The sequence below is a fragment of the Balaenoptera borealis genome (assembly GCF_965194805.1).
Source record: "Balaenoptera borealis genome assembly, chromosome: 8".
Taxonomy (NCBI): domain Eukaryota; kingdom Metazoa; phylum Chordata; class Mammalia; order Artiodactyla; family Balaenopteridae; genus Balaenoptera; species Balaenoptera borealis.
In genome coordinates, this window is record NC_138865.1 from 88,477,294 (window position 1) to 88,502,523 (window position 25,230).

At 40.5% G+C, this 25,230-nt stretch overlaps 1 protein-coding gene across 1 annotated transcript in view; it reads left to right on the forward strand.

Moving 5' to 3' along the window:
- The window catches only part of TDRD7 (tudor domain containing 7), an 89,783-nt gene that overhangs the window by 46,550 nt on the left and 18,003 nt on the right, over positions 1 to 25,230 (forward strand). Inside the window, exons 7-12 of the mRNA XM_082403813.1 lie at positions 11,012 to 11,598; positions 14,963 to 15,149; positions 19,326 to 19,437; positions 21,339 to 21,541; positions 22,567 to 22,701; positions 24,470 to 24,556. Coding sequence (XP_082259939.1) covers positions 11,012 to 11,598; positions 14,963 to 15,149; positions 19,326 to 19,437; positions 21,339 to 21,541; positions 22,567 to 22,701; positions 24,470 to 24,556 — 1,311 coding nt within the window. The remainder of the gene's footprint in view (positions 1 to 11,011; positions 11,599 to 14,962; positions 15,150 to 19,325; positions 19,438 to 21,338; positions 21,542 to 22,566; positions 22,702 to 24,469; positions 24,557 to 25,230) is intronic.

Sequence of the window (25,230 nt, forward strand, 5' to 3'; positions counted from 1 at the left end):
TGCTTTCTCCCCCCAGTCATGTAAAATGTCCCATATAAAAATATTGAAAAATAAAGTTATAAAAGAAATAAAAATCACCCATCATCCTACCTCCCAGAGATAATCACTTGCAGGATTTCCATTTGAATATAGGATGGGTAGCATCAGCTCAAGGGACCAAATAAAAGCTCTGAAATTTTACCTTCATGAAGATTTAATCAGCTATACGCTATAAGTCACTTTACAAGGTTGTTAGATGGTATTTTGATGCAGGCAGAAGGAGGCTTTGAATCTGTTGTCCTTAACCTTTTGGATCTCTCTGACAACAAAATGTGGACTGAGAGTTTTGAAAGCTAAAGAGAATATAAAATCATATTAACAATGGTGACCCAGTTCCATAGTGTTCCTAGGCAACTTTCGAGGGAAATGGAACTTGTGCAGAAGCTGTCTTCGAAAGGCAAAGAGCCCAAGATGGCAGGCTGTTGACCAAGGATACTGGCATCTAAGAATTGCCGTTGGGTCCTAGGAGAAGGATAGCAACATCTCTTGGCTGTTCTAAAGTGGTGGCCTTATTAATAATGTTCTCCTTAATTGTTGTATTTGGCTAGTATTTATAAAATGCTTCTGTGAGCCACCCACTGACCTGGGTGCTAAGAATAACAGTAAACAAGACAGACCTGGACCTTGCCCTTACGGAACTTACTGTCCAACAGGGAAAATAAACATTGAGCAGATAAGGGCAAGCCTGCAATAGTTATGAAGGAGAAATGCAGGGTGCTAAGGAAACGTGTAAACAGGAGGATGTGACGTAGTCTGATGAGTCAAGAAAAGCTTCCCAGAGGAGGTGTCTGTTACACTAAAACCTGAGAGGTGAGTTGAAGTAAGTTAGACAAAGGTGGGAATGCTGGGGAAAAGGCACCTCAGACAAAAGAAACAGCCTGTGCCAAAGCCTGAGACAGAAAAACATGGCTTTTTCAGGAAACTGTAAGAAATTCAATAAGAAGAGAGTGGCTCAAGAAGAAACTCAAGAGGCAAACGGGCCATTCACTTTATTAAAGAGTCATCATTTGGTGGAAACTTAGTGGGTCCCTGCCATGAGGTCACGCAGGATCCAGAGCCTCTGGCCGACTTCAATTTCTAGTAAAATTTCAAATCTTGTGACAATTACTGTTGAACATCAGAGATTTTGTTGAAATCCTCCACTCTGAAACATGGGTGGAGAAACGTCTCCATTCCTACCTGAGACAGGATATCTGTCTTTAGTGCCTTACCTGAAGCTGTGTGGAGAGCTGGGCGGCTCGTTTAGAGCCAGATAGGAATAGATGCACTCAGCTGAGAAGGCTCTCTGCCAGTAGCCTGGAAGACCTAGCGTAGGAGCAGTGGGAGGCAACTTCAGGATAGTGGGAAACATTCTGAGTTCAGCTGGAAGCACCTCAGGCCTTAATTACAGAACATAACATTAAGTGAATGAGAACATAAAATGTTGTAAATGAGAAAAAATACCTAATGACGCTAATTATTCATGCTTTTATAAAAAGGTTTTACTGTTAGTCTGTATTTTATATGTCATTTTTCTGTCCGTTAGAAATCACTGAGCTTTATTTTAAGTCGTTTAGTCCTCTAATACCTCAGACTTTTAAAAATTCCTAACGTTCTGGATTGCGTCAATATAGCAATTTCTGTAATATCAAAAGAGGCAACAGCAGTTCTGCCACTTACATATTTTTGTATGTTCAGGAATTTGTCTTAACTTTGTGGTAATTAATTATATAAGATAAAGCACCTGTCAGCTCATGCAAAATGAATTGCCTCTTTTTTTAAAGCCTGGATATTTCTGGGTTAAAAACAAACTGAATTTCTAAGGAAGTGAACAGAAATGAAACAGCAGTGATGCATCCTCGGGCTTAGTGCTGTTGATACAGTCTCTGCAGCCATGGCAGCAGAAGCAGCAACGAGAAGTAAAGCTAGGACTTGAAAGTACAGCCATAATATCTAATTGGAATCCAATTTCTTTTCTAACTTTTCATCAATAAAAATAAATATGCAATGAACACATTGGAACAGTTTTTAAATTCAATTTCAGCGACCATCTGAATAGGAGAAAGATAAAAGAGCACTGCGGCGAAATCAAAATAGGGCAGCAGGGGAGTAATGTGACATTGCTGTTCTGGTACTTGAAACAGAAAACTACCCATAAGGCCCAATAGTACAATAGAAAGAGTTTGGGCTTTGCAGTTAGGTTTTTGCCCTGGCCATTTCTTAGTGGTGTTACTTTCAGCATACAAATCTGGGCTTCAGTATGCTCTAAAATGTGACTGTTTCTTCCCATCTCTTAGGGTTGTTAGAATTAAGTTACACAAACTATAAACAGCTGCCAGTACAGTATAGAAACATGGCAGGTCTATAGGGGACTTCCCCTGGTGGTCCAGTGGTTAAGACTCCATGCTTCCAATGCCAGGGGCGTGGGTTTGATTCCTGGTTGGGGAACTAAGATCCCACATGCTGCACAGTGTGGCCAAAAAAAAAAAAAGAAAAAAAGAAACATAGCAGGTATATAGGAAAAGACAGCTGTTATTTTTCCAGGAACAGTCCAGCTTAAATGTAAGCAAGTTAAAACCCACTGGTAAACTAGAGGCATACCCAGCAAGCTCTGTAGAGGAGCCTATCTCAGTGAAAACAGAGGAAACGCTAAAGAGGGCAGAACAAAAGTTTAAATTGAAAAATAAGAGCAGTGGATAAAGGAACTAAAACTCTTAGATGAAGTGAGTTTCTGCCATCCTAGAGGAGCAGATCCTGCTCCCCGCAAAGGTAATGAGAAGCATATCTAGTACCTACTTAGCTTAGAATGCACAGTGAAAGCCACAGCTGCCAGCCAAGATCATCCCCAAAAGGTCTGCACACATTTAACCAGGATAATGTCTTCCTGAAGGGGACCTGTGAACAAGGGCCTAACCTTGGGCCACACTAAAGGAAAATGGCTTGAAGTTTATCCAAATATAAATGGTTGTAGTCAGCATCAGCGCGAAGTCCTTACTAGGAAAGGGATGGGAGTGAAAGAGTATTAGCCTTGAAATACATAATGTCTATAAAACTACTTACCCAAGATGGTGGAGAAAGAGTTTCTCTGGATAGGTGGTTTGTGAACAGACAGGGTACCATCTACAAGGAACTTTTTACCTTTACCTTTGATTAAACCTCTGTGGAATATGCCACAAACACCTGTACTTTCTTAAACAGAAGCGACTAAAAATTATAACCCTTTCTGAATAATCTTGGGCGTAGCATGAACCGCTGCAGAGAGGGTGGCAGTTGTAGGTGGTCTGGAATGCTGAGTTGGGTGTTAGCTCATCTCAGTGTATTATCCTGCGTGCAGTATAAACCCCACCCACTGCCCTTAGAGGCTTCAGATCTGAACCTATCAGTTTGTCTTCACTGTGGCCCAGTCAGGCCATTGGGGACCATTTCCTCATCTCTTTCTCAGTTGTCTAACTTTCCCAGCACTTCTCAGCATTAACAAAAAAAGACTGAGCTCTGTAGAAGGTCATCAACCAGTCTTTCTTTCTGTGAACTCGCTAATCATAGGGTGCAAGCTTCTGGTCAGTGGCTCTTTGATGTTTTAGTTGTTGCTAGGTACCCAGAGTTCTTTACTGCCTGCTGAAATTGAGTTTTTTAATTGGTTTGTTTTTGAGTTCCAAGCCACTGCTAATAGTTGGAGTGCTGGAAGGCAGGTCTACAGGTAAACGTGATTTTACCATACTGTCTGAGGTTGGTATTGGGTGGTGACCATATAAAATGAAATTTAGAATGTAATTTAAAGCTTCAACACAAAGAACTACTACCCAATGGAAACAAAACTGTGTCTGAATGAGACCCGTACAACTGCTTTGAGACTTTTTGATTTAATTGGACAATACCAATTCTGTTACAGAATCCCAAGGAAAATTCTAATTCCATAAGAAACAGTAAGTTTACCTCAGCAGCCTATGCTGCAGAGTTAGCAGGTGAGCCTTCATAGACTCAAAGGAGTTTGGCTTCAAGAACTTTACAGCACAGGTAAATTAGGAAGAAGTAAAGACCTCTTAGAATTAAGAAGACAATTTCTAGGCATTTAGCATGAAGACTTCTATTTGTGTGAACTTGTAGGGCTCCTGAAGAAGTCGATGTTTTAAGTCCTTGAGTCTCACATCTACCAAACCTAACCTGTCAACTCCAAACTTACAAAAACTCAGAGGGATGTGAGAGAAGTATCTCATTCAAGTTGTGATTCCAAATGAGGCAGAAATCAAGCTAAATATAATGAACTTGTGGGAATAGAAGGTTTAAGGCATGTTAGACACTAGAATCTTCTGATGATCACCAAAGGAGATGGTTTGAACTCCATGGTGTAAGGAGTTAATCCTTTAGGTTACCTACCTGTCTCTGCTGTTGGGAGTTGGAGGTAAGGACCCATACATAGTAAATCTATGGAGTTCCAGGTCATGCCAGTTTCCAGTCATTGGACTGGTGATTTTTTGGGTGGATATCCAAAGCCAAAGAAAAAACTGAAGAGTCACAAAACAAAGCATGGAAGAAAATGGCAGGATTATGATCCTGAGTCTTCTCCTATAGAACAGGAGGCCTTTTGACCCCCTTCTCAGGTACGTACCTGAATCAATTAGACCACAGGAACTATTGGGTTGGCCAAAAAGTGCCTTTGTTTTTTAAGTAAAAATAAAAGACACATTTTTCATTTTCACCAAGAACTTTATTGAACAACGTATTCACCCTTTTGTTTCACTACTTTCTGCCATTTTTCAGGCAATTTCATAATTCCATCTTCCCAAGATTTTTTATCTTTTTGAGCAAAGAACTGTTCCAGGTGCCTTTTACAGTCTTCCAGGGAATTGAAATTTTTTCCATTAAGAAAATTTTGTAAAGACCTAAGTAAATGGAAATCCAAAGGTGCAGTAATATCTGGTGAATACGGCGGATGAATCAGAACTTCCCAGCCAAGCTAACAGTTTTTGCCTGGTCGTCAAAGAAATATGCGGTCTCACGTTATCCTGATGGAAGATTATGCATTTTCTGTTGACTCATTCTGGATGCTTTTCGTCAAGTGCTGGTTTCAGTTGGTCTAATTGGGAGCAGTACTTGTTGGAATTAATCGTTTGGTTTTCCTGAAGGAGCTCATAACAGGGCTCCCTTCCAATCCTGCCATATACACATCATCACCTTCTTTGGATGAAGACCAGCCTTTGGTTGGTGGTGGCTCATTTCGCTTGCCCCATGATCTCTTCCGTTCCACATTATTGTACAATATCCACTTTCCATCGCCCGTCACAATTTGTTTTAAAAAACAGAACATTTTCATTACGTTTAAGTAGAGAATCAAATGTGGAAATATGGTCAGGGTTTTTTTCGCTTAACTTATGTGGAACCCAAACATCAAAGCGATTCACATAACCAAGCAGGTGCAAATGATTTTCAGTGCTTGATTTGGATATTTTGAGTATGTTGGCTATCTCCCACGTGGTATAACGTTGATTGTTCTCAATGAATGTCTCGATTTGATCACTGTCAACTTCAACTGGTCTACCCGACCGTGGAGCATCGTCCAGCGAGAAATCTCCAGCACAAAACTTCGCAAACCACTTTTTAAAATTTATTTATTTTATTTATTTATTTTTGACTGCGTTGGGTCTTCATTGCTGCACACGAGCTTTCTCTAGTTGCGGCGAGTAGGGGCTACTCTTCATTGCGGTGCGTGGGCTTCTCACTGTGGTGGCTTCTCCTGTTGCGGAGCACGGGCTCTAGGCACGTGGGCTTCAGTAGTTGTGGCTCACGGGCTCTAGAGCACAGGCTCAGTAGTTGTGGCACACAGGCATAGTTGCTCCACAGCATGTGGGACCTTCCCGGACGAGGGCTCAAACCCATGTCCCCTGCATTGGCAGGCAGATTCTTAACCACTGAGCCACCAGGGAAGCCCCGCAAACCACTTTTGACGTGTTCGATCAGTCACAGCACCTTCTCCATACACTGCACAAACCTTATTTTTGCGTTTCAGTTGTGTTTTTACCTTTCTTGAAATAATAAAGCATGATATGTGGAAAATGTTGCTTTTTTTCTTCCATCTTCAGTATTAAAATGGCTACACAAAAATTCACCAATTTTGATAAGTCTTTTTTTAAATGCACACTGATATGATGGCTGTCACAATACAATCTAACAAAATCGTTTCAAATGAAGTTAGAAAAAACTAAGTGCTACTAGAGCCATCTTACGGAAAAAAACGAACGAACCTTTTGGCCAACCCAATAGAAGTTGTAAAGCACCCTCTTGAAAGATCCAACTGGAATGATTAGCAGCTGATTATCACACTAAGGAAATAATAAAAGCCATGTTTCAAGTAGCTATTGACTTACCTTGGTCATTTATGAAGGCCAGAAGACAGCTGTTCTGTTTTGGGGGATGAGACGAGAGAACAGCATGTAAATCTGGTCAGATGTACCAGAGCACAGTGAAGAGTGGACACCATACTGTAACCCACATTCCAGCAATTTCTTGCCTTTGGGGAGATTCTCATAGGCTAGGAATAGATGTAGTAATAGGTGTTGTTTCTAAGCCCATTGATCAGAAAATTAAAAAGAAGACACATGTTGTGGAGGACAGATGGTGATCACATTGGAATGCCTGAGAAAAGCAAATTTTCACTTTCATGAAAAATTTAAAACAAAGAGTTTAAGTTGAAAAAAATTACATTTGTCTTAAATTACATATATTTTAAATTCTAAACAGTATGAGTTTCATGATCTTTTCTTTTGAATTGAGTAACCCTTCAGCTATTCTCCAAAGATTGGCTAATGAAGTACGTGGACCAGGCATATCTTCCATGTCACTAAATTATCCATGAATACTTGTCTAACATGTTGAAGAACATCTGAATCAACTCCGGTTAGTGTCAGGTTCTGTTCCTAAAGTCAGGCTTATGTTTAATGTTAGTAGATGCTAATTTGAATTTAAAGAGGCCAAATCACTAGAGAATAAAGTGGAATTAGGCACATAACTGGCTTATGAGATCAAGAAGAAGCCAGTAAAAATTGGAAAGTGGCTACAATTCAAGGAACTAGTCATTTAGGGATTGCTGAGGGCTGGGGTAGGGTATCTACTTTAAACAATGAAAATAAAACTGCTGAGGAAACAAATCTGCCTTCTAGTTCAGATGATTATTTGGCCATTGTTTGTACTTTGAATAAACTCAGGCTTACTGGTCAAAAATCTACTTTATAGGCTGACTGGCAAAGCTTGATATAAATGCTCCAGACAAAGCCCTGGAAGCTTACTACTTCCAGGTGATCTTTAAGCATTATTCTGGAATAAAGGCCAGAAAAATGGGAATTCTCCTCTTGTCCTGACCAAATTCACATCAAGTGGACCTAATATTCATAACTTCTGTTAAGATAGTAATCCCTAGTTAGAAGAACTCAGTGTGCTGGTCATGTTCAGAGGTCATGTTTAGAGGTTTGACGGATTTGACAATTACATTGTTAGGTAATTGGTCCTGATTGCATCTAAAGCACAGGTGGGAATGGAAGCTTTGGGGCCAAGAGTGGGGGAGATTAGTAAACAAACATTGAAGTATCTCATATTCCCAGTTAACTTATTGGAAAGAAAAGGATCATTAAACTGAAGAACTGTTGTCCTCTTTTGGGTTAGAAGAAGCCATGTGGACAGATAGGGCATGTGGCTTGTGAGAGTTATTTTAGATGAATAAGATGGACTATACTCCATTGAAATTAGCCTCTGCCATCCACTTCAGAGAAGGTGTTGCAAAGAGTTGAGAAGATGTTGCTAGGTGAAGACTGAAAAAGGGTTTTAAGATGGGCCCAGCAGGCTCAGCTGGCTTTGGATATGGAGGACTGCCATGTCTAAATCTAAAACTGTAATAACCGGGATTCTTTTTTTCTTTTTTTTTTAACATCTTTATTGGAGTATAATTGCTTTACAATTGTGTGTTAGTTTCTGCTTTATAACAAAGTGAATCAGCTATACATATACATATATCCCCATATCTCCTCCCTCTTGCGTCTCCCTCGCACCCTCCCTATCCCACCCCCCTAGGTGGTCCCAAAGGACGGAGCTGATCTCCCTGTGCTATGCGGCTGCTTCCCGCTAGCTAGCTATTTTACATTTGGTAGTGTATATATGTCCATGCCACTCTCTCACTTCGTCCCAGCTTACCCTTCCCCCTCCCCGTGTCCTCAAGTCCATTCTCTACATTTGCATCTGTATTCCCGTCCTGCCCCTAGGTTCTTCAGAACCTTTTTTTTTTTTTTTAAGATTCCATGTGTATGTGTTAGCATACGGTATTTGTTTTTCTCTTTCTGACTTACTTCACTCTGTATGACAGTCTCTACGTCCATCCACCTCACTACAAATAACTCAATTTTGTTTCTTTTTATGGCTGAGTAATATTCCATTGTATATACGTGCCCCATCTTTTTTATTCATTCATCTGTCGATGGACACTTAGGTTGCTTCCATGTCCTGGCTATTGTAAATAGAGCTGCAATGAACATTGTGGTACATGACCCTTTTTGAATTATGGTTTTCTCAGAGTATATGCCCAGTAGTGGGATGGCTGGGTCGTATGGTAGTTCTATTTTTAGTTTTTTTAGGAACCTCCATAGTGGTTGTATCAATTTACATTCCCACCAACAGGGCAAGAGGGTTCCCTTTTCTCCACACCCTCTCCAGCATTTATTGTCTGTAGATATTTTGATGATGGCCATTCTGACTGGTGTGAGGTGATACCTCATTGTAGTTTTGATTTGTATTTCTCTAATGATTAGTGATGTTGAGCATTCTTTCATGTGTTTGTTAGCCATCTGTATATCTTCTTTGGAGAAATGTCTGTTTAGGTCTTCTGCCCATTTTTGGATTGGGTTGTTTGGTTTTTGGATATTGAGCTACATGAGCTGCTTGTAAATTTTGGAGGTCAATCCTTTGTCAGTTGCTTCATTTGCAAATATTTTCTCCCATTCTGAGGGTTGTCTTTTCATCTTGTTTATGTTTTCCTTTGCTGTACAAATGCTTTTAAGTTTCATTAGGTCCCATTTGTTTATTTTTATTTCCATTTCTCTAGGAGGTGGGTCAAAAAGGATCTTGCTGTGATTTATGTCACAGAGTGTTCTGCCTATGTTTTCCTCTAAGAGTTTTTTATAGTGTCTGGCCTTACATTTAGGTCTTTAATCCATTTTGAGTTTATTTTTGTGTATGGTGTTAGGGAGTGTTCTAATTTCATTCTTTTACATGTAGCTGTCCAGTTTTCCCAGCACCACTTATTGAAGAGGCTACTAACTGGGATTCTGTATGACAAGTGAATAACTCACATAGAAATAGAATTCTGTTTTATTTTTCCATTTTCTCAAAAAGTATATTTCTCAAATCTTCTCTGGATACCCAATCTGTGTCCTTGTATCTTAAGTGTCTTAAAGCACAGTGAAGATAGGCATTCTAAGATTCCATATTTTAAAATGTGAGTCTCTAGAGAGGTGGGCTAACCATTGAGAGCAAAATGAGGAGTGTCCCAAATGTTTGTGTTTCCAGCCTTAACATTAAGGACGCAAATTGTGAATATCATATAAATACCATCCAGAGTGTCACACGGTGTCAGCAGGGTCAACTGTATTTATGTTCTCTCTTCCTAAGCATTATATAGAAAATTAGTAAATGAAGTCAATGTTCTTTACTGACAAGCTACCCACCCAGCAACTTTAATATTCTGTTCTTCTTGGGGAAGGGGGTACTTCTTGTACGCTTGTTTTATCACCTTAGTGGTCTGGATAGCCTCCTAAGGTCTTAAATTCCAGCTAAAGAATAGGTGAATAGGATCTGACAAAATAGAAGCATTTCAGAGGGCTATGAGTACTAACTTCAGTCTAATCAGAAGTTGAGAAATTTTTTTGGTAAAGGATCAGGTAGTATTTTAGGTTTTGCAGGCCAAGAGCTATGTGACTGTCACCCATAGTCTGGCACAACTACTCGACTCTGCCATTGTAGTGCAAAAGCAGCCAAACGCACTACATAAAGCATGGCTGGGTGCCAATAAAACTTTGTTGATGTACACTGAATTTCATATCATTTTCATGTCACAAAGTAATTCTTTTGATTTTTTTTCAACCGTTTAAAAATTGAAAAATCATTCTTAGCTCATGGGCTATGGAAAAACAGGTGGCATGCTGCATTGGGCTACAGCCTGTGGTGTGCTGACCCCTGGTCTAGAAGTGGAAAGGCTTAGAACTTGGAAAAATGGTGCCATACGTCAGTTTCTCTTTTTCTCCTTCTCTTATATTAGGAGATGCCATCAAGCCGTGCCTCTCTGGAATGTTAAGAGAAAAAAATTAGAAATTGGATGATATACAACTGCTGGGCATTTTTAAGTCTTGTTCATTAGAGGGACAACACTTTTAGCTAACTTTCTTCTGTAGTTGTTGGAAAATGTGTACCTTACCTCTGGACTGACCTTCCTACATAATGGAAATCTGAGGGTTTTCTCAGGATACTGCAGGAAGAAGAGAGACAGCACCTCAGTTTTGCCTGAATATTTCCTAGCTTTCTTCCCAGTGGTTTATTCCTGACAGTTCTGATACCTTTTCATGGTTTCATTCCTCCTTGTATTCTGTCAATTTTGTAAGCTGTCGCTTTGTATTTGTCAGAGAAACTAGGTGAGACAAAACTATTTGTCAGAGAAACTAGGTGGTGTACAGGGCAGAAGCTCTCATGATTTCCTAGGGTTATTGGAGGTCAGGTGCTTCACATGGGAAATTCGTACTATTTCATTTCCCTGCTTATTACTGAAATGTGGTGCATGATCATGTTTGCAAGTGAAGGCAGCGTATTAAAGTCTTAGTGATTGAGAAGAGTAAAATGTACAATTTTGTGTTCTCTTCATAAATTTGAAAAGTGTTTCTCTCAAATTTAAAATGCATTAATGTGCTCTCAGGTTGTTTTAGCCATTAAAATATCTGTCATTTGCTTTATTTAAAAATTTCAGGTGGAAAAACCTTGCAGTGGTGGTCAAGATTTACTTGTTTATCCAGCTAAGAGAAAGCAGCTTTTGAGAAGTGAACTGAATGCTGAAAAAGTGCCTCCATCCCCACTACCTGCTCCAAAACAAATACCACCACTCAAAGGGTGTCCAACAGTTATGCCAGGAGACTTTAAAGAGAAAGTTGAGGAGCTGCTGGTGAAATACTCAAGTGGTCTTTGGGCCAGCGCACTCCCAAAAGCATTTGAGGACATGTACAAAGTGAAATTACCCGAGGATGCCTTAAAAAATCTTGCCTCGCTTTCCGATGTATGCACCATAGACTACATTTCTGGAAACCCCCAGAAGGCCATTCTCTATGCTAAACTTCCACCACCCACTGACAAAATCCTAAAGGATGCAGGGCAAGCACATGGAGATTATGATATCAAGTCTGTGATTGAACAAGAATATTTGCAGATAGAAGGAAGCATTACCGAAAGTGCTGATACCTTTATGGAGACTGTAACAATTCCTCCGTTAATCATTCCAACTGAGGCATCCCCATCTGTATTGGTGGTTGAACTGAGCAACACAAATGAAGTGGTTATCAGGCAAGTTTTATTTTCTAATTCTTTAGAATCCTAGTGTACTGTTGCTACTTGGCTATTCTTCACATAGATGCTGGTTGAGGAAGAATAATATATTTTTAGTTCTATAGAGTTATATTGAAGTATAGTGTTTAAAATAACTATTTTTGCAAGAAAAGATTTCTAACAGTTTTAAAAATTGAAATGATGATATGGTCTGAACATGAAAAAAATCTATGTCAAAAGCATAATGGTAACTATATATGTCAAAAGCAATACCTAGTCCATAGAAAGAGCAATCACCCACTAGGTAGGTAATACTGTTTAATCTGGGATTACATAGTGTTTCCTAAAAGTCAGAATAGGTAAGCACCGCCTTCTAGTGTAATGCATCAGATTAGCCCTCTGGTTTCTCGAGCCTTTTGATATCATTGCCTGGGAGAAGGAATTATTGCCTAAGTGGCTAATGATAACTGGAATTCCAAAAAACAGTTCAGCTCAGGCACTTGATGTGGACTTTTGGAGGAAATGTAGAATACATAGAAAATGTTGAAAGACTGTAATTTGCTGTTTCTGACTTGGGATGAAGAATGGTAACCACTGTAGCTGGACCTCTGGAGGCAGCAGCCCAAGGTGTGGCTGTGGCTGGAGCAGAACAGAATCCAGGCTCCTTCACCCAAAATGTCCCTGCGCTTTGGGCTCTTACTCTTCCCAAGGATCATAGCTGAGCTGGGAAGACCCAATGAAAGGCCACAAAAAATAATCAAAGACCCAATGAAAGGCCACAAAAAATAATCAAAGTCCTATACAGCAAACCTATTGAAGCTTTTCTCTTTGAACAAACTAAGTCTGATGATGAAGTGAGAATCAAGTATCTTAGGATGTTCAAACTAGAACATGTGGAAGCTTTTTTAAGGTCCTTTTTATAGAGGGGTGGTAAATGTATAGAGCTTTTATTCTAAGATGTGGTATGGCCTGAAGATAGAAACAGCTTGCTAAGGGTTAGGGTTCCCACTGTGGGTCACTAATAAACTGAGGTAAAGGAAGGATGTTGAGGAGCACATTGCTAACTTTTACCATTTGACATTGTAAAGAAAATCTAAATCTGCTTCCTTGGCAGGATCCTTTGGTATCTGTTACCAGTAGTCCTTGGTGCCACTTTCAGAGACCAAGCACCCAGCACTGGACTGGATGAATCATGTGATTTCTTACGTTCTTCCCAAGAGTTGGCAGGAATCTGGATCAGTTCTAGGACTTCAGTAGGATGGGGGTTCAAACTACTCCAGGATGGTTAGGTCCAGGGTCCTCAGGTTATCTAGATCCCTTTTTCAGTATAAGTTAGAATCCCAGAGCCGGCATTCTACGTGTTCAGCAGGGCGGCTGGCAACCAGCAAGCATGATGGGTAATGTCTGCCCTTAGGTTGACCCTAGGTCATTAGTGTCCCCCCACCGCCCTCATCCCGGCAGGCTGAGCCCCATTCTACACCCACACCTTTACCCAGGCGGTAGACTCTGGAAACTAGTAGGCTTGTGACTCATAAAAGTTACAGGGAGGTGCCATGGCAGGACCCTTAGGTCAAGTATGGGAATCTGTTGTCTCCAGTCTAAAAATTAACTTTGTAAAACTTTGTATTTATGGCATATCTAAATTGGCCTGCATATCATTCTTTGTTCACTTGCTCAGGTAATTTGGGGATAATGTATGACCTTATTCTTGCCACTACCCACTCTTAATACCAACTGTCACATTACCTCCTTACCCCGCCCAGGGCATGTAGCTAGCATCATTCTCTGTTGGTGGCTACAGAGAGCAGAAGCTGCCTGCAGATCTCATGCTGCTTCTCACCACCTCCCTCCTCCCTGGCAGGAGCCCATGCTATGCAGACTACCAAACCACGGGCTACAGCCTAGGCCTCTGCCAGTTGAGCTCCCAGGACTGTAGCAGCGCTACCAGGAGGCCCCTTGAGACTCCAGGTCCCAAGAAATGGGCACTTGGGCAGAGCTGCAGATCTACTAGGAGACTTCAGAGCCAAGAGTGCGGCTGTATTCCAGGCAGTACCCTAACATTTGTAAAGCTCAGTAACCTTAAATGATAAGAGTATGACAAAGCTTTTACAGCTGTTTTCTGGAGTGAATAATATGCATGTCATATTTGGTTTTAAAATAGCCATTGCCTCCAAAAGAGGCATTATTTCCCTTTTGTGTAGGGCTTTTAAAAGCTTCTTTTCCTCTAGTAACAAATAGGTTGACTCTGGTTTCTTATGCCCTGCTGATAGTTACCAAAAATACAGGAAGATACTCCTAAAAGGAATAGTTTCTGAAAGCTGTATAGGACCACTTGGGCCCCGAGTAGAAGCTAGAACAGTTCAAAGAGCAATGTTCTTGTGGCATATCCCCCATCTCCCTGGCCAGGTGATTCTGGTACTGGTACCGCATAGCCTTCAAACTCAAAAGGCTTCATCCCATGGCTGAGATAGCTCCTGTTAAAGGAGCCAGGTTTGATTTGCCAGGTTTTCCATCCTGGAAGGAGGCCTTTGTTAGAATCGTCTCTGAAGACTAAAGGACAAGGAAGCAGCAGACTATTTATGGCAGAAAGCAAAACAGTATGTTTTGATAACATAAACTAGGACAAGGTGATCGCAGTTGTCAACAGCCGAAAATTGTAGAAGGGGGATAGAAGAGTATCCTGGAAAAAACATTTCTTAAAAAGCATGCAACTTAAAGAGGCATTTATTTATCTAGAACATGTCATCTCTGTAAGAGTATCAGAACTCAACATTTTGTTGTAATTTGTTCAAATTTGTTCAGTAAGTTGGAGGGATGGGTTGTCACATGGTTGTATTTATTGTTTTCAAGGGTTTGTTTTTCTCTAGGAGGAGTCAGATTTCATTGGTTTTCAGAGATTGAGACTTGTTCAGACCCAGCCTTAGTTAAGGCAGAACTATCAACTACATTCTCTTCTCAGAAATCTACACAGATCTCCAGCAGCCTGAGTCAAAATCTCAGGTTGACTCTTGCTCATCTGGCTTCCACTTCTCATCTCGTCTTCCTTTCCACTTCCTCTCTTTCCTTCCCTTGAGTCTTCTCTCAACCTGGTCCTCCCTGACTGCTTACTGTTATATCCTCTAGTTCTCTGGATTGTTGTTGAGCATTTGCTCTGTTGTGTGGTGTGTTGGACCTTGGTCTTGTTTTGTGAGCTCCACAGTATTCTATTCTCCTTTTTCAAGATACAATTGTTTACTAACTCCATGTTCTCCTCCCTGTCAATGTAAGCAAAGTCTGAGCCTGAAACCAAAGATGACCATAGAAAAACAGAGTAATATTAATGAATTCCTGTAGCTTTCCTTCTTCCAGGTTGCTTCATTTGTGTTCTCTTCCTTTAATTTAGGTATGTGGGCAGAGACTATTCTGCTGCTCAGGAATTAATGGAAGATGAGATGAAGGAGTATTACAGTAAGAACTCCAAGGTCACACCAGTCCAGACTGTGCAGATTGGCCAGTTGCTGGCTGTAAATGCTGAGGAGGATGCTTGGTTACGGGCACAGGTCACCTCAACAGAAGAGAACAAAATAAAGGCAAGCATTATGAAGACAAACACATTATTTTTCAAATGAAAATGTTGCTTCTAATATTGTGTCCTCTCTAACTATATTTAGTTTTCCCCAGAAGTTGAAAAGATAGTATCTGTAAAAGATTATCCCTGTCAACTTTTAAGTCAGTGGTAGTTATATTATCTTAGAGTTTTAGTTTAAAAAAAAGAAAAAAAATTCTTCTCCATTGCAGTACCATAACCCATGATGTCATCAGGAAAAAAACCTCTATTCCTATCCCCCAGGGTTATATAATGAATACTGATCAGAGCTCTGTGGGCTTCTTATCAAGGTCAATACTTTGGAGTGAGGGAAACCATACTGATTAGAGGAGATGGCATTCTTCTCTCCCTTCTTGCACAGCCAGCTGAGGAGAACCCCAGATAAGACTTGGGCCATGCCCAAAGTCTTGCCCTCTTGGTCATCTTGGAAAGGTCAGAGGGCTCGTTCACCAGTCTCTTCCATCAGAGGCTCCAACACTTCCAGACTTGACCACATTCGTGGTGATCATCCTCTGCCCCATTGCCTCTTCTTTCCCTCAGCTCAGAGACCCAGAACCAGAACTCACTCACGAAGGCACAGTTTTGTCTAAATTTTGCAAGCAGGGTTAGCACATCTCAGAACCCTTAGCACTGCAGGGGGCGGGAAGTCCAGGTGACCAGGACCCCAGTCAGTGTGGCCCCATCACTGCTTTGTGCTCAGTGAGAAGCCTGAGTGACCTCTAGTCGATAGGAGATAACTGCCCCAGACATTCCTAGCTAAACTTCAGTCTACTTGCTGACCGTTTCCCTGCCCTTAGGAAGTCCAACACAACTTAAGCTATTTGAAGGCACAGGGATTGCTTACGAAGAGAAGAACCATACAAACCCTGGTGACATGTTAACAGTGCATCAGTGTTTATAATAAATGCTACAAATACTCCACAAGGATATCTCCCAGTCTGAGATCTATAAGGCAAAAATCACTTGGGCCTTCCCCTTCCTTCCTTACCTCTACTTTGGGAGTTTAAGCTCTGGAGTCAGTTAGGCCTGAGTTTGAGTCCCAACTCTGCCACTTCTAGCTGTGTGGCCTTGGGAAAGTTATTTAACTTCTCTGATTCCTTACCTATAAAATCAGACACTATCTGCCTGTTAAACTTTTCATTCATTTTTTCCACTGTCCTAGGGCAGGAGACAAGACTGACAAGTCCTTGTTCTCAATAAGCTTATATGCTAGTAAAAGAAGGCAGATAATGAACAAGTATACAATAAATAAACAGGACAATTTAAGAGCAGTGAAGGAAATGACGAGGGTGCTATGATAGAAAATAACTTTGAAGGAAGGGATAAGCAGGGAGATGTGATCTGGTTTATTTGCTTCAAAGATTGTTCCAGTGCCTGTGTGGGGCATGGATTGTAGTAGTGTAGAGAAGGAAAGTAAGACTGGTTAGTTGGCTATTGCAGTAGCCAGCAGCTTGTAACCTGAATTAGGGTAGAAACAGTGGAGACAGAGGTAATGGGACATATTCAGGATGTATTTGGAGGTAGAACTGACAGGACACTAATTCATTGGATGTGGAAGAGAAGAAAGGAGAAGATTCAGGATGACTGCTGGGTTTGGGGCTTGAGCAACCTGGTGGATATTGGTGCCATTTATTGAAATTGGGAAATCAGGGAAAAGAACCAATATATAGGAGAATCAAGAATTTTGTAGGACCTGTTAGGTTTGAGAAAATCTATCAGATTTCACCTGGACAAGCCTGGAGCTTAGGGAGAAGTCAGGACTGGAGATGTAGCAGCAGGGTGGGAAACATCAGCATGTAGGTGCTACTTGAAGCCATGGGACTGGGTCAGATCTCCTTGAGGAAGAATCACCCATAGAGCAGAGAAGGGGACCCAGAACTAGGCTCTGAAATACTTCAGCATTTAGATGGTGGGTGTGAGAGGAGCAAAGAAGACTGTCAGAATGGCCAAAGAAGGAGGAAAACCAAGAAGACAGTGTCTCGGAAGCCAGAACAGGAAAGTACCTCATAAAGGAGGAAGCAACCGGCTGTGTCATTGCTTCTGAGAGCTGTGAGCCGGTATGAGGAATAAATGCGGTAGCTTGGTGTGTTGTACGGTGGTAAGCTCTTAAGGCAGCAGTAGTTGTGGCAGTCCTGTCCTGATCTTGTTCCCCATATCCCATGAACCAGACAGAGATGAATTTTACCCTTTATGAGGAGAAACCCCAGCTACGTGGAAAGTCTTGTTTCTCTTGAATTTTACTGTGCCTGACAGCAAGAACAGATTCCCTCCTTGCTTTCCACAAAGCTTGCTGAGTATGAGGAACAGGAACATGTGGTCACCCCCTCAGGTTGGTGCCAGTTTGGCCTGGCGCAGACCCACATCCCAGGGGTGTTTTCTGGTTATTACTCAGGTGGTGCTGTGAGACCTGTGGCCACCTGAGGGAGCCAGAGAGCCAGGAATGAACTGGGGCCCGATGCCAGGATTATGAGCCTGCTTGTGCTGATCTCAGGGCCAAAGGACACAGGACAGAGGGTGGTGAGAGTCCAGCTGGACAGTCCACGGGCAGATGTTTTATGAGCCGCAGCTGACATACAAATACATGGTATCGTGATTCAAAAGAAGAAAGAAAAGTAAACAAGCTCCAGACATTACAGAACCCCTTTGAAGATTTTAGAGCAGTATTCTTTAGTCTCTTAGTGCTAGGAGTACATTCTAAATTGCCCAGGAATCATGATTTCACATACTATGTCCTAGTCACAGACATGTTGTCTCCATTTTAGGCCTAGGAAGAGCAGAATCCAAATTGTGGGTGTTGATAGCTATTAAAGGACACAAAAAGCTGCGTGAATCCTGAGGCCTTTGGGAAGGAAAAGCAGGTGCTAATTAGGGGTTGGCGAAGTGGCTGGCTGCAGTGTGGGGACCCTGCCAGGGATCAAGGCCTCGGCGGGCACTGAGTCAACATATGGACTCTAAGAGATGATCCTTTCCAACGTGGGATATACAGGCCCCACAGACACGGTTATCAGGTGGTCAGGGAAAGGCGTTAGTCATCTCTCTATTCTTTTCTTCCTTAGATTCTCTGATGGGAGAATTTTTGTTTTGTATACTTACTGTCAGAATCTCGGTGCTCAGAAGCTGTGGACTTTATTTTACTGCAGAAAGTAGAACTCTGTATTACTTGGTATTTCTTTGAAATGCCTTTGCCCTGCGTTTTTGTGATTTGTTCTGTTTTTGTAATAACCATCTGCTTTAATTAGAGAAGCGTACTAAGTTTTCAACACTTTCCCTCTGATTCCTAGTTATCATTGTAAACCACAGCTTAATGTCTCTAGATTTTATTTTTCTCCAAAAAGAAAAAGCCTTTGGTTATATAGTCCTTCTCAACTGAAGGTTTTATTAATACACTAAAAATAATATCCAGGCGCTCCATGATCTGTGATGGTGGTGAGGAAGTGCCATGCAAGTTTCTGTAAACACAGAGCTCTGTCCAGCAGACTTGGGACCTTTTCCTGAATTGGGTGAAGGCCTAACCCAGCTTCACAGCCCCCAAAAAACCCAGAATTACCTACCTTTACAGTGTAGAATTCCATGTTATCCAGCTGTGACATCATTGTTGTCATTGACAGAAAGCATCTCGGTCCCTGGAAGCATAACAGCTGAGAGCAAGCCGTCACAAGTGCTGCTCTGGGGATTTAGAATCTGGTAAATACCACCAGTGTGATGCCTCCTCTAGAAATAAATAAGGATCTGCCTAAGGAAGCAGATCCTTAGTGGAGTTGTATAAATCAAGAAAGAATAAGGTGATGTAGGCATTATGACAGTAAGGAAAGGGTGGGGGCAGTCAGGGCTGGCAGACCAGGTACGTGTGCTGCTGAGAAGCTGACAACAGAAGGCATCGGGGTTCAGCACTCTTCCCTCTTCTCCCCTTTGGCAAAGGCGCAGCAGAGGAGTGCGGCCTGGAAGTCAGGAGCCCTGGCACCCCTGGTCCCATTCACAGCATTCCTCTTCCGGGCTAAGTCAGGGGCACCTCCCCTGGCATTTTCCAGGCAGTAGTGCCACTTCACATGCCAATTATGGGGTAAAATGAAGCCAGTTAAATGCATCAAGTGATTTTTTTAAGAAGTGAGGATAAAGAATTTTATTTGAAGCTAAATGTTGTTGTTTCTGTTATCATTAGGTATGCTATGTTGACTATGGTTTTAGTGAAAATGTTGAAAAGAGCAAAGCATACAAACTGAACCCGAAGTTCTGTTCACTGTCATTCCAAGCTACAAAGTGTAAGCTCGCAGGTAAAAGGAACTTTTTTTAAAGTGCTCTCCACTTTGACAAATATATGGACACCAAGCGGGGAAAGTGGGGGCCGGGGGGGGGATGAATTGGGAGATTGGGATCGACACATATACACTAATATGTATAAAACAGATAACTAATAAGAACCTGCTGTATAAAAAATAAATAAATAAAAATTTTTTTAAAAATTAAAAAAAAAAAGCGCTCTCCACTTTGATACGTATTACCATTGTACTTTGAAGTGGTTAAATCCTAAAACGTATTAAGTATCTCAAGGTGTTAAAACGTGTTATTTCTTGAAAGATATAAATAAATTCATGTTTAATATTTTCTTTGTAAGATTTGATCATTATAAAAATGTTTTAATATATTTTTGTTACGTCATATATAACATATAGCACATTTAACTTTATTATTAAAAAACCTGTTGGACATCTGAGAGGGTTTGGTTGCTGTTGCCCTAACTGCCCTAGTAACAGCTGTTCGAGGCCCTGTATCGTGGGGTACAGGATCAGTGTAAATCACGTTGTTCGACCTGTTGTAAAGTGACTCCCAGCTTCGTTCCCACTGAGATGGACTCCGTGGGTGCTGCTTGTTAGCAAGGAACACTCCCTCATGCACCCAAGCACGAGTCCAGCTGTGGGTCATGTGCGGTCTCTGGCACTGTCACGTATCACTGTTCTTTTCTTTCCTCCTCAAGGAAGCGTAGAGAAATGCACATGTGTGAGAGTGACGTGTAAGGATGACCTGAAAGTATGGGGGGCACACGTTAACGATGAGGAAAGACATTGGAATATGTATGCCTCATGCAGGAGAGCCAGAGCTACATTCAGAAAACGATCAGAATTGTTTTTGTGAAAATTAGACCTGTGAAGAAATGCCTCCTTCCCAGCAGGGATGTCTTTATGTCAGAGGAACTGGGTTTGGCTCTCTCTGTGAGATAAATCTCGAGTAATTTAAAAATCCTGTTACAAACCTGTGAGAGTTAGTTTTGAAAAGAACATATCAAGAGCATAGGAAAAGATTTAGGATGCTGAAATGAAAGGTTTGATAAAAGCTATAGAGGTGTGTGTCTGGAGAACAGAATATGAACAAGAGAAAGGTAGGTCAGAAGGAGTCTGTGAACTTTTGCTTACGGATTTAAAGGGGAAAAATACAGAAATAGACATTGTAGTACCATTGGGGAAATGATGCCCTAGTTTAATTAGTTTAATAGATTAACTTAGAGTTGTCATATTATGATATATGAAGTTACAATTTTCCAAGAATTTAAAGAATAATTAGACTGCAATAAAATTCACCTAATACCCACATTACATTAAACAGTATTTAATCTTCCTTTCGTAAATCCGTAAGTTCTTTGGTATCCTCAGGGCCATGATGGTTTACTTAAAAAGAAAGAATGAAAAGGTGGGGGGGAGGTTGTCTAAATTTTCAATAAGTGCATGTTCATGGAAGAAATAATTGTGCATATTTAATTCGAAAATGAAGAAACCAAGGGTATATTTTTAGCAAGAGTGTTACAAATACATGACTGGCAGACATAATTGGCTGACAACTTCTTTACATGTTAGTCTTTTTGTTTTAAATATGCGTTTGTAAGTAAAGTGAAGGCTGTTTCTCCTAAAGTAGAAATTCAGATTGATCATCAACTTTTCTTCTTGTTTTAAGATTGCCCGCCTTCGTGTAATCATTCAAAAGGGCATTCATGTTATAATAAATATTTTTAAACCTAAGGGTGGATACTATAAAGAAGATTGTATAACAAAGCTTCCCTATAAAATTTAAGAATTTTGTAGTAGATTCATAATTGTAATAAGTAGCCAAAACAAACACAATCTCTGCATCTTAAAATGATTCTTCTAATTAAGTAGAAATTTAAATATTCAATATTTTTCAGGGTTGGAAGTTCTAAGTGATGATCCTGATTTAGTGAAGGTGGTTGAATCTTTAACTTGTGGAAAGATCTTTGCAGTGGAAATACTTGAAAAAGCTGATATTCCACTGGTGGTTCTGTACGATACCTCAGGAGAAGATGACATCAACATCAATGCCACCTGCTTAAAGGCCATATGTGACAAGTCACTAGAGGTTCACCTTCAGGTACCACTGTGACCACTGTTGTCTATTCACGAGTATCACAGGAAAGAAATTCACCAGAAAAGAACGTTGTACATTTTAGGCTAACACTAGATAGAGACAGATTATGTATGTATTGGGAAAAAAAAGGAAGGAAGGGAACAAAAAGGAGGGGAAATGCCAAAATATAAATAGTAATTATTAAGAATTGGATTTTTGTTTTATTTTCCAGTTTCCACAATGAGCATATATTAATTTTATATGAAATTATTTTGCAAAGATAATAAGGGAGGATAATTCAAACGAAGGGAAAATTAGATCAGTGAAGATGCTTATTAAATTGCTAGCTTTAACATTTTTTAAATGTGAAGTACATAGATGTCTGTAGGAAAGGACACCTTTAAATAAATTATAGAGCAGCCACTCGAAAGAATAGGATGAGATGTTAAAAATGATCATTTTTAAGGCTTCATAGCAACATTGGGAAAATATTTGTTTTAATAAGTAGAACAACAGTGAATTGCCTTTATATTATGATTTGACTAAAAATGGCTAAAATTAAACCTTTACTGTGATTATAATTTTTAAAAGTTACTAAAAATTCCTGTGGCCCATGGACATGGATTAGAAAGTAAACTGATAATGGGATTGATTTTGTGAGAGTTTTTTATTTTCATTTCTGTTAATGCTGCAAAAATATGTTTTATATAATAATTCTTTTTCTAAATTAATGGGGAGAAGATAAACCAGAGTTAAAGCAGAGCTGAAGATACTCTTAGCCTTTTAGACAGTAGAAAGTGGTAATAATATAATGTATGCAAAATGTCTACTCTGTGCCTGACACAAATGATACCAGATATTCCTTTTGGAAAGAGTGGTATGCAAACTAGTTTTTCACATTTACGTTACGAATTTCATTCTATCTGTCCTCCAGCTTGCTTAGAAGATTGAAAAGCGCAGAAACTTTCAATGAGCTATTTAGGTAGATCCCCTTAGGTAGGTAAGAGCTGCACTCTGTTCTCACATCCTTGGTGTGTCCTTTGTTTCAGGTCGATGCCATGTACACAAATGTCAGAGTGACTAATATTTGCTCCGACGGCACACTCTACTGCCAGGTGCCTTGTAAGGGTTTGAACAAGCTCAACGACCTTCTGCATAAGATAGAGGAATACTTTCATTGTAAGGTATGGCCAAGCAGCATCCACCTCTAAGATGAGTCCTAACATTGCAAACAAGAGGAGTCACTAAATTGTACATGTGTAGTAAGTTTTGTATATTTTAAGGTAGACTCTCTAAAATAGAGGGTAAGAGCCCCAGGCTTCAGAATTTAAAACAAAAACAAAAATCCCCACTAGTTTCTGCATGGTAAAATGAGGATAATAATAGTGAGTACCCACAGGATTGTTATGAGGACTAGTCACAAGGCTGCTTATTAGCACAGGGCCTGGCACATAGAAATTGCTCAACAACCGGTAGATTTGTCATTCACGAGGTGCAGTTGATGAGCCTACAGTGCAGCTGCCTGTGACTGTCTGCTCGAGCAGCTGGCTCCTCTGCCTGGGCAAAGACGGAACCATGGAACTTAGAAGGAGAAGAAAACTTCCGAGGCACCACTCCCCAACCTCTTTATGGTCCCTGAGAGAACCTGCGCCTTGGAAAATGTGGTTCTGCAGTTTACATTTATTAGTAATCTCTTTTCCCTTTAATTCTAGTATTATTTTCTAAATCAGGATCTGTAGAGGTTTTGTTTTAAGGTCCTAAAGGGATTTCCTTACCTTCATTTGGACATTATAGTTGTAATCCACAATATGCTGTGGTTTCCAAGTGACTAAACTCTGATGCCGCTTCACCTCTGACCCCCTCACCTGGAAGTGAACCCTTGCCTCTGACCTACAGAGCACCCCAAGTGCCTCATGACGCTTGTATGCAGCATTGTTTTAGCTGTTTGGGTATTTGTTTGCTTTACTAGAGTATAGGCTTCCTGAGGGCAGAGACTGAGCCTCACCAGCTTCTGGTAAGTACCTAATTCATATAGGTACTGTAGTAAGTTATCTAGTGTCTTACATAAAATAGGTATTCCAAAATATTTGCTGAATTGGATGAAACTTGTATTTAGACTACAGCCTAGAATCGAGACGTTAGATCTATAGCTTTACCTCTTTCTCTGTTACAGATGTCTTAGCTTGTATCTCAAGGTCATTACTTAAGTTTGATTTGCTGATCTATCCTAGAGAAATCTGAGACATCCAGAGGGTGACTCTAGTTGCTCATTTGCATGCATGTGCTTATAATCTATAATGGTGAAAAGCACTCTTGATAGTTCTTAGTGCACTGGAAACTCAAGTGGAAGGAGACATTGCCTTTGGGGAGAGTAGAAACATTCACCCTGAAGGAAAGAGGCAATGGCAGGTCCCCCATTTCAAGCTACAGTAGAGGAGGAGGATGAAAACATTGAACAACATTGAACTGGCACTGATATCCATATTTGTGTTGATAACGTTTCTTTTGTTTTGGATTAAAATCTTATCTTTGAATCTTGAATGTTAAAAGATGAAAAGAGGAGACCTTATGAACAGCTAGCCTAACTGCTTCCCTTTCATCCAGGCTGTTCATTTTATCGGATTCATCTTCCCTCTGTGTTTAACTGATGGTGCCTGAGCCTGGATGAATTATACTGACCTCCATGCTAACATTTTTAGACATTTTAACAAGGCTGATTTATGGGCCATGTGCAAGGAAGGAGGGTAGATGGCTGCCACCAACATATGAGAAACGAGGCAGAAGCCCTCCAACCCCTGTACATGTGCTGCGTCCACTGCAGCGCGCACCTCGCCGAAAGTCTGATCACACACGGGTGAAGCAGTTTGCCTGTGCCACAGCGGTGTTTTTCTCATGGTGTAGCAACGTGCTCTTTGCCGAGAGTAATAAGTGTCATGCGTTTCTGTTTTGCAGCACATGACCTCTGAGTACTTCGTTTCATTACCCTTCTGTGGGAAAATCTGCCTCTTCCATTGCAAAGGAAAATGGTTACGAGTAGAGGTAAAATCAGTCACTTGACTTTTTTTAAACTTAAGATGAAATATTTCAGACATATAAATGAGGTTTTTAAAAAATGGAGTAAGCATCCATATACTCATCACCAGTTTAAGAAATAAAACATGATACATAAAGCCAATACAGTTGATGCTCCCTGTCTGCAGCCCTTTCTTTTACTCCCACCCCTGGGGGAGCTACCAGCTGAATTTGGTGTTTCTCCTTCCTATTCACTGCTTTAGACTTTTACTATATTTGTGTCTATACACACATACTTTTACTATCTGTATATTTCAATATAGAGATATTTAAAATGTAGAAGTGAATAGTATATATAATATTTATAGTAAAAACATGAATAAAGTATAACTAAATGAATGAATGTCTTAAAAATTTACACCAATTGTAAGAGGTATTGATTCTTCTATAACATGCTTTTTCATTCATTATGTTTGTGATGTAATCTGTTTTCCCTGCTATATGCTGTAACAGTGTATGAATATGCCAACATTATCACTCCATTCTTCTGACAATGGATATTTAGATTGTGTCGAATTTTTTGCTATAAACAGCACTACCGTGAACATTCCTGTGCATATCTCCCACGGTACATATGTAGGAGTGGAATTTCTGGGCATGGGGAATGCCTAATTGCTCTCCAGAGTTACCCCTCCCTCAAG